The following is a 10,500-nucleotide window of genomic DNA, read 5'->3' on the forward strand; positions in this document are numbered from 1 at the left end:
GATACACACAAATCAAATACATTACTAGGCCAACTTTCCAAGAGGAGCATCAAAATTTGAGGCTATGATTATACCAATGCGTAGCAAATGGGCACCATCAAAATCTCAATCATTTTCTTCGACATTTTCTACCCCCTATTTTCCATTTATTTACCACTTTTACCATTATATCATCTCTCCAACAAAAAACATACCCCCAAAACTCCATATATCCACTTTATCCAAAATCTTCCATCTTATCACACTTTGTTTCTACATTTTTCAGTGACAGATTGTACCTTTTGTTATCCACTTGTTGCACTCTTTTCTGGTAAGCCTTGCAAGCCTGCCTCCATGGTCCCTTTAGTTTTAACTATAACAAATTCTTTGTAGATAATATATATATGTTTATGAATCATTATATATATTTTGCAGGATGTGTGACATGTTCTAATAAAAGATTATACAACCTCTACTTAAAACAGCCATGATGAATTATCAAGTAACTCCAATTCTACATCTTTTTTAAACATTTTTGTGTCTATATTATTTGATAAAAACATGTAGGTATATTTTATTACATTACATTATAAGTTTATTTGAGACCTTATACTATGTGTAGAAAAGTAAAGAAAAACAAATAAAATCTATAACTAAACTATATATAATGATTTATTATATAACTTTGATTCAAATTGTTATAGCCATCACAAAGTAAAAACCAATCACCAATGCAAAAATCCGAGATGGATAGCGTAGAGTCTGAGCTTTCGGGTGCAAAGAAAGCAGTAAGGGATTTAGCTTTAAAGATAGAAGAATCGAACTCAAGGTCTAGAGGATCACAAAGGAGACCAAAATGGTGTGAACAAGAAGAAGTAGAAACGTCGATAAAGATAGAAGAGGCTCGATATGCACAAGTGATGAAAGAACTTGAACATATGAAACAAGAATTGGCCAAACTTAAGGTTGATATGGCACGAGTGTTAAAAGAAAAACGACACGCTGAGAGATCAGCTAAAGCGTCGAGTTCAAAAAGGTCTACACTTTCGGCTTCTATTGAGTTGATGAAAAAAGAGATACAAGAACTTGGAGAAGAACAAGCCCTTGTTGAATTTGCTCGAATTGAAGCTGTTAAAGAATGTGAATCCATTGAAGCTAGAAGAGTTGAAGATTATAATCACTTCCAAACTCGACTTTTGGAAGCTAAAAACAAGGTAGCAGAGAATGGGCTTCAAATGACAGTTTTTGAAATGGATACAGAGCAAGAAGGGTTATCTCCTTTAAATACGATAAACGATGAATTAGAGGCTACAAAAACAGAACTTGCAACTATTAAAGGAGAAGGGTTTAGCTTCATGACATCTATGGATGTGATTCGAGACGAGCTCAAACATGTTAGAGACGAAACGGCTAGATTATATAAAGCAGAACAAAAACGAGACTTGGCTGTTCAAAGCCTAAACTCGAAAATCTTGAGGGCTAAAGCAAAACTAGAATCTCTTATATCAGGAGAAAAAAAATCTAACATAGTTGAAGCAAATTTGGTCACTACTTTACAACAACTAAGAGCAGAAATCGAGACTTCAAAGAAAGATAAAGAAGTTATTGATGAAGAAACCAGAAACATGAATGATGAAATTTTGAAAACAGAATCTGAAATTGAAGTAGCTGAGGAAAAATTAGAAACTGCAATGAAGGATTTGAAAGCAGTTAAATTTTCGGAATCTATAGCTTTGGGGAGTCTAAAAGATTTGATTAATGCGACGGTAGAAGCTAGAGATATGGCATCGATGAATGACTCGTTGATAATGATTACTGGGTTTGAATACGAGTACTTAGCTGGGAAGGCGAGTGGGGCAGCAGAGGTTGCTGATAAGAAAATTGCGGCTGCTCAGGCTTGGGTTGAAGCTTTGAAGGCAAATGAAAAGGAGATATTGATGAAAGTTGAGATGACACAAAGAGAAATTAGTGAGTTAAGTGTAGAAGAGCAAGAAGAAGAAGAAGAAATAGATGGGCCAGATTTACGGGCTAAAGTTGTGGCTACGCCTAGAAAGTCGATGTACAGGGTTGGGACTGTGGCATCGGTTAAACGTGCTAAGCTGCAAAGGTTAAGGTCTCCTGCAGCCCGGTATTCGGGCAAGTCAGGTTCATTGAAGAGGGAAAAAGTGATGCCTAAACTGACCAAATTTTTTAGTCACAAGAATGTTGAGATGGATGAGTGAATTGTTTGTTGACATTGTGTAAGTTTTAAATAAAGATTGTTCTGTATAGATGTAGGCATTGAACTTTTTTTTTTTTTAACATCACGTTTGTATATGTAATTGAGTGGAAACATACATTTTAATACTTGTGTTTTAACATAATACCTGCTATTACAAGTTACAACCGTGGTGTATCAGCTAACAGCTAGGCAACTAGTAGCTACCATGAATCCTAAGTTATAAAAACCTAGTTTTGGTTTTGGGATGGAAATTCAAAAATAAAAGTAGACGGGCCTGTTGTGATTTGTGAATATATATGTCACATCCGTTTTTGTTCAGATTAGTGTAAATGGGAAACTGGGTCAAGCGTTCGATCCTAATTCCACTGCACAAACACATTTTTGTTCAGACTACTGTAAAATGACTTAGGTTCTAGGGAAACGTTATTTATACCTTTAAATTGGGAAAAAAATTGTCTACAATTCGCCTTCATATCGTGTATTTTTTACGATTGGGTCTGACGTTTAAAGACTCTCTTTGGTAATCCCTACTCTAATCAAAAGAATAATACCTACCAGATAGGCAAAATCTATAATCACCTCCGGTCTTTTGTCACCAAAAGGAAAAGATTTATTTTTTCTAAACATGGTACTAGATATTAAGCTAAAATAAGAAGTTAAATTTAGTTAAGTATTTCTAGTTAGATGCATATGATAGTTTTACTTTTACTATAAAATTCAATGATGAATATTTGACATAAAAGATACAAATTTTTATGTACTTTAACTACAACCTAATAGTTATAATTTTACTATAAAATTCACTGATGACTAGTCTAAATGCATCTCACCCAAGGTCTTGAATTCAATCCTTAAAGATGACAAGTCTTGAGGTTTTTTCCTCCGAATACTTGTAACGGCTAATGGTCCATCTCGTTGTTTAGAGTACGTACAAGGCTTCACTGTTATACAGTGAAGTTTTCTTGATGTCACATACCGACTGAATGTTCAGAAAAAAAAGTACAACCTTTCTAAATGTATTTAGCAATTTCCTTATATTTGATTGGTGCACTTTTTCTCCAAATACTAAATTACTCAATGGTCACTAAAAGTGACATGGTGAGGTATATGGTTGTGTTAAAAAAAATCAAATTTTGCTAGTAGTGTTATGGTTAATATGCATAAAGGTGAGGTTATAAAATTATTATATTTTTAATGGTTAACATGTATAAAGGTTCGATAATTAAAACTTTTTTTTTTCTTTTAAATCAGGGTTAACAGAATTTTATAAAGAAAACACACCAAAAGCTAAAGGTTGGGCTTTATATACATGTGGTCGTATGCCCGTAACCTGTATCGGATTTTAAAGTTAATAGGTCGGTGATGTTTGGCCTGTGGAAATATCGGAGTACTCTAGACATCGGCTGGCCCAGGTTGAGATATTATAGAGGTAACAATCATGTGATTCATGTCAATTTGTCAATGACTCAATGAGACTAAGCGACTAAGTAAGCTTGACTTATCAAAAGATTTAACTGAATCAAGTTTAAATGAGTTTTAACCGAGTTCGAGCTTGATTTCAAGGTTGTTTGAATGTTTAATATATGATATTGAACTTGTGCTTTGAACACCACACTCGAGTAGGCTCGTCACTTGTTAGCCTAAACGATCCCCGCCTAAATTTTATATAATTATGTAAGTATGTAACTCCATTTAAATATTTCTATACACAATTATGATTAAACTTGTTCAAAAAAACACTATATAAAAAGAGAAAATGATCTGTACTACAGACTTTACCTAAGCTTAGGTATTATCACATTAAAAAAAGTTACATATTCAACCTTTGAATTTGATAAACATACATAACCCTCCTGAATTTTACATAAACCCCCCTGAATTTTACAGAATCCTCCTGCTTTACCTAAAATAGATATTGCATGCTTTACCTAATATTTCCCATATAAAAATAATCTTAACAATAATAAATCTTCTATCTAGTAAATGAATCGAGCCCAAATTGAAAACTAACCTTTAAAATACGCATGAGTCAAGCTCAAGTTGAGTTTAAACCTTTAAAAATACTCACGAGCTGAGCTCGACATCTTTAATCACATCAAGTATATTATTATAGTTTGTATATCAATAACGAAACACTATTTCATTGTAGTTCCAAAAATAAAAATATTACTTTGGCCACGAAACTCTTACAACAACATGACTTTTAAATTACAGCGTCATTATTACAATTACATCTATGTCTTCTTTTATTTTTTTATTCTTAGCTTTTTATTTATTATTTAATTTTTATTTTTAAATCACTTTGGAGGGGCTCCTATGACGGCTTTGCATGTCATCAAAACCGCCAAGGAACGTGTCATCATCCCAACATTCTCTCATTCTTTTCTCTAACTCCCATTTTTTCTATCAACCGTTGCAAACACATATATACAATATCATCTTTACCATTTCCAAAATCCTTTTAACAAAACACTAACAATAAGGTAATCACTTCTATTCTATCTTCCACTTATTATTTCTAATTCTAAGCGTTTTATGCGTAGTGCTCTTCTTTCTTTATCTAATGATAATGATATACTTCATGTAGTTTAGTTTTCACATTTATGTCTGCTAAATTATGAAAAAGTAGCATAGTATGGGAATTCACGTACTCTATGCTTGTGACTTGCTTATGGGATGAAGTTTTCATGTCCACGGTAATGGGGTGGGCGAGATTTTGACTTATATCTGTGACAATTTTCAAACTTTTTTCATTGCCGCCCCAATAAGTTTATCTAAACAGTTGCAAACCATGACACTTATATTAGGACATATGATCGAGTGCAGTATATGACCACCAAGCTAGGCACCTTAGACTGTCCTCATCAGTTTAGGATATCCATCTAACAAACATCCTAATCACCGTGTCACGTCAGATTTTCATCCATCCTTTCCACAAACACCTTTTACCCACAATAATAATATAACCATCCTTCTTACAAACAACCAAATAACTTCCCAACTAATTTTTGCCAAACCAATTCATCATCCATCCAATTTTTGTCATCTACCTCCATCCTTCACCATCCTTCTCTACAAACACTAAAGGATGGATACCCTCCACCTCATCACTCACAACAATACCCTTCCTACAAACATCCTCCATGTCATCACAAATCACCTATGGATACCCTTATTGTGGATGGTCTTATAATTGTTACATATCCGTTGTTGACTTTCAAAAAAAAATTATTAAAAAATGGAAACAAAATTACTACTACATATATTACTCCGGTTGATTTTAGTAATTGTAAATTGTGTCTTATTATATATCCCAAGGATACAAGGATTATAAGCGAATAGTACTTAGAACCATTCTAAAGTTATGTGGTATGGACTATGACAGCTTTGGTTTGCGTAGGGTTTTATTAGTTGACACAATATGACACTAGTATAGTATGCGTGATCATTTTAAATACTCCGTACTTTCTTGTGTAACTTTAACACTTGAACTATCTAAATAATACTCCAATTTAAATAGCTGATTCTTTAGTGGTGTAGAGGAAGCATCAAAACAAGCTACACTTCTGCAAACAAGAGAATGATGAATTCACCGCGGACAACACATACTGTAAAGTCTCATGGACTAGTATTGGTCAGGACTCATATGCACGATTGGTTGATTCTTTCGCTACTACTAGCAATTATCATCATTTTAAGCCTTGTCCATCCTTTTAATCGTTACGTTGGAAAAGAGATGACGACTGATCTTAAGTACCCGTTTAGAGATAGCACCATCCCATTTTGGACCGTCCCGGTTAGTTGAACCTTTTCAACTCTGTGCAAACATTTTCAAACTAACAAAAGGCGATTATATCTCTCCTAATTCATGATTGTTCTATTAGTTATATGCAGTTTTGTTGCCAATGGCGGTTTTTCTGGCCTTCTATATCCGTAGAAGAGACGTTTATGACTTTCATCATGCCATATTAGGTGATTGCATATTGCAGTCTGTCATCCTACTCAATTGAATAAATTAGTACAGTATAACTTAAGCTTCATTGCTTATCACAGGGCTTTTGTTCTCAACTTTTATAACCGGGGTTATTACAGAAGCTATAAAAGATGCAGTTGGTCGACCTCGTCCAGATTTTTTCTGGCGCTGTTTTCCAGATGGAATTGATGTACGTTGCTTCACACTTTTATGAATTAACCGTAGAGGTCACAGGATGATAGGTTTGGGTAACGGGTTGAAACAAGTCATTTCTTAGTAGTGTTCAAAATTGAACGGGTCAGGTTGACCCACAAAACTTCTAACCAATTTGTTTATAAAATTATGATAAAAGACTTTTGTAAAGTTTCTTATCACATAATTATCAAAATCGACAAATATACGACTTTGGGCAGTTTTAGTGGTTTGACATGTAACTTGGCCCAGATCAACTCGTTATTCATAAATGGCGCGAAATTGCATCTCTACTCAATTGATCCATTTTTACTTTCTTTCTGATCCTGGAACCAATAAATTTGTATGCTTTTGTCTATCGTTTCTCAGCTTTATGATAAATGGGGAGATGTTATATGTCATGGTGATATTGATGTCATAAGACAAGGCCACAAGAGTTTCCCCAGTGGGCATTCTTCCTGTAAGCAAAAAGAGTTGTCTTTTTTTCTTGGAGTAATTATGTTTTAAAGTATTTAAGAATCACAATCTGTTTGTCATTTCATTGCAGGGTCTTTTGCCGGTCTTGGATTTTTGTCTCTTTACTTATCTGGAAAAATACAAGCATTTGATCGAGAAGGCCATGCTGCAAAGCTCTGCATAGTTTTTCTCCCTTTGCTTGCTGCATCGCTTGTTGCCATTACTAGATTGGATGACTATCGACACCACTGGCAAGATGTCGTTGGTGGTGGACTTTTAGGTGCCTTTAGTTTCATACGAGTTTTTTATAATTATCATTTTTGTTGATCGTTAATAACAAGTTCTACGTCTTCCAGGTATCACAATGGCCATATTTTGCTACTTGCAGTTTTTTGCACCCCCATATCACACTGAAGGTACAAATTTTTTAAGACAAGTTTTGGCCTTTGCTTGACATAACACAACTATTAACTTGTGCTTCCAAAGGTTGGGGGCCTTATGCATATTTTCGGGCTACAGAGTCATGTGCTAACAACCGAGGTTCTGAACTTCCACCAACTCAAAACTCGACAGGCCAAGTTGAAATTCAGCAACAGGAGAGGAATTACAATCCAGCAATGGGGAACTCTTTAGATTCAGATATGTCACTAGAAGATCTTGAATCTGGTAGGCAGTAGTCAAGATGTCTTGATAATGCTAGAAGGCTAGGTTGATTTCTTTCCGATGTTTAGCTTATGGCGTATATAACTTTTTGGTTATAAAATTGTAAATTAGTAATTTGTATCTGCCTTGTTATCCTACTGTATGGAACAAATGCAGCTAGTAGGTGTAAATGTTGAACATTTGCATAATTGTATCTGTATGTTATTGCCAATTCCATATGTTAACCTAAGTCATTACGGTTGATCAAGATGCAACATGTGTATGTGATAATGTGAAGTTCTCAATTTTGATGTATTTTACATATCAATTTTTATGCTTATTTGTAGATGTTTTCATTTCAAGTAAGGTTAACTTGACAACTATTCACATATGAACATTTTCACATATGAACATATATAAATTCAGTTATGACTTAATTGTTCATATTTGAGCAAATTTGTCCCCATATGAACAACAAGTTATAACTTAAAAGTTTTCATAGTTTTTCCAGTTCAAATGTTTTTCACATAAATCTTTTTCTTTCATACTATTAGCAGACTTGGTCAAAATATGAAGGAAAAAAAAGGGTAATTGGTCAAAATATGTACTTTTATTAATACACATTTTTTTCTTATTTAGTTCAAGGCTTATTACCTTGAAACTAATAACTATCGTACTTCTTAAATAAAACCATTCACTGTCATCTTTTGCGGTTTTCAAGTGTTAATACCTTGATAATATATGGTGGAGGTTAAGATGTAGGCAAACTTTAAATCTATCTAGGTAGAGAGGCTGCTTCTAAGCTCTACCTAAATGGTAAAAAAAACCCTCTGACCTTTGTATAGGATAATAACCATCATACTTCTTAAATGTTTCGTCTAACTAATAACCATCGTACTTCTTAAATGTTTTTACTAGACCATTTTATTATTAAGTTGGCTTTTTTTGTAAGAAAACAAATTAAAGATTGGAAAAGTATAATGGCATGTTAGAGACACCAGAAAATGATAATCTAAACAGAACAAATCAGAAATCGCATAGTAGTTTTAGACCAAATAACGCTTGCAATAAATAGAAATTCCAACAATAAAATTAAAAACATACGAGTAAAATATTACGGTTCCCGTGTTCCAGATAAAACTACTCCGTATTTCGGGTGTAATATACACTTATCCAAAAATACAAGGGGCTTAATTATCAAACACCCAAAAACCAAAGGGCATCAAAGTCCAATAAACACCAAACCCTAAACCACACCATCTTCTCTATATCACTCACCCCACATCCACAATTCCAAAATCTTAACACCCCCAGAAACCCTAACCGGCCGCCATCTCAAAATCTCAAAAAAACCGATCAAAAATGAAGTACAACCCACGAGTGTCAAGCTCCCGTCGCAAATGTCGAAAAGCCCATTTCACAGCACCATCAAGCGTGCGCCGCGTGCTGATGTCAGCACCACTATCAACCGAGCTCCGATCCAAATACAACGTCAGGTCAATCCCAGTTCGAAAAGACGACGAGGTCCAAGTTCTCCGTGGGACCTACAAGGGTCGTGAAGGAAAAGTGGTCCAAGTCTACAGAAGGAAATGGGTGATTCATATTGAAAGGATAACTCGTGAGAAAGTCAACGGTCAAACTGTAAACGTTGGTATAAATCCTTCAAAAGTTGTTGTGACAAAATTGAAACTTGATAAGGATAGGAAGGATTTGCTTGAGAGGAAAGCTAATGGGCGTGTTAATGGTGATAAGAGTAAAGGAAAGTTTAGTGTTGATGACGTGGCTGGAACAACTGGTGGTGCTGCTTCTCTTCAAGAGATTGATTAGGTTTATGCTTTTATTTTTAATGTTGGATTATGGTTATGTTATTTTTTTTTAAATGGATTATGTTTTGTGTTTTTTTGAATCTGGATTTTGGTTGTCTTATGTTATCGAGTTTATCGGATTTTATTTCGGTTGATGCTATGAATGTGTAGTTTTGATGATAATATTTGGATTAGATTATGTGATTATTTGTATTGCTATGCTAGTAAAATGATTAGTTTAGGAAAAGGGAGTAAGAAATAGTGATTTTTTGTGTTGTTTTAATGGCTTAGTTTAAGAATGCGAGGGTGAATCGACTTGAATTGGAGTAGGTCATTTATGATGTAACAAGGGTTACAATTGAATGTCGGTGGGCTAGCGTTGAGGTACGAATGTACGAGTGTATTTGCATTGAAGAGTTTTTTAAATGTTAGTGTTGCTTTATAGGTAGTATCTTAGGTTGAGATCTTTGATGTAGGGTTTAGGGTAAGAACTTGAAATTTTTAGATTAGCGAAAAGAGACTTGTATGTATATTTGTTTTGTGTTTATTTGTAATAGACGTGCGATTTGTATTTGGTATTATAGACATTTTGACATATTTAAATGTGTGTCTTTTTGGGTGCTAGGAGTATCTGATAGGTTTGAAAATGTCAATTAGTTACCAATGACCCTGTTATACGAAGCTACAGGTTTGCAGCTTTTACATCTGTATTAGTCTATGCAACTGATTCTTGTTTACTAGAACTCTAATGTATGTGTCTAAGCTTTTTGATCAGTAACTTATAAGATCCGAAAGTTGTTTATGATGCTCTTCATATCCATGTTTTTTTATGAACTTATAAATGTTATCAAAATAACTGGTTTACATTGAAGGATTTAGATGCTAAGAGGCATATAATTAGTGTTTCTGTTCTGCATTGTGCAGTGGTTTGGATGTAGCATCTGTGTTTTCCTGTAGCCTGTAGGTACTATCTTAGGCTGAAAGTTTGTTCAAGGGATTTGATGGTAGAACTTAAAAGGTTTTACTTGAAGTTTTGTAAATAATCTGTAGATGTATAATTGTAAGATGCTGAATTGAGTGTTTTGCTGGGCTCATTATACAGACCAGCATATATGGCTGTTGGACTTCCCATTCCTCAGCTTGAGTAAGATTCTATCTGAATTGACTTGATGGATAGCACCCCCTCTAACAGTCTCTTATCAGTAGTTTTTTTAGAACTTCTTAAGATGGTT

At 34.3% G+C, this 10,500-nt stretch overlaps 2 protein-coding genes and 1 pseudogene across 2 annotated transcripts; all 3 read left to right on the forward strand.

Annotated features, from left to right (window-relative positions):
- Positions 1–213: 213 nt before the first annotated feature.
- On the forward strand, positions 214–2,213 carry LOC122604677 (annotated as a pseudogene).
- A 3,570-nt stretch (positions 2,214–5,783) lies between these two features.
- Positions 5,784–7,498, forward strand: LOC122604678 (lipid phosphate phosphatase 2-like). The gene is made up of 7 exons (XM_043777548.1): positions 5,784–5,996; positions 6,085–6,172; positions 6,254–6,363; positions 6,735–6,825; positions 6,913–7,101; positions 7,178–7,237; positions 7,308–7,498. Exons 1-7 carry the CDS (start codon positions 5,784–5,786, stop codon positions 7,496–7,498), a joined length of 942 nt encoding a protein of 313 aa, XP_043633483.1.
- A 1,229-nt stretch (positions 7,499–8,727) lies between these two features.
- Positions 8,728–9,428, forward strand: LOC122603819 (60S ribosomal protein L26-1-like). The gene has a single exon (XM_043776639.1). It carries the CDS (start codon positions 8,826–8,828, stop codon positions 9,288–9,290), a length of 465 nt encoding a protein of 154 aa, XP_043632574.1. The 5' UTR covers positions 8,728–8,825; the 3' UTR covers positions 9,291–9,428.
- Positions 9,429–10,500: the final 1,072 nt, after the last annotated feature.

Source organism: Erigeron canadensis, chromosome 6 (assembly GCF_010389155.1).
Source record: "Erigeron canadensis isolate Cc75 chromosome 6, C_canadensis_v1, whole genome shotgun sequence".
In the NCBI taxonomy this organism is placed as follows: domain Eukaryota; kingdom Viridiplantae; phylum Streptophyta; class Magnoliopsida; order Asterales; family Asteraceae; genus Erigeron; species Erigeron canadensis.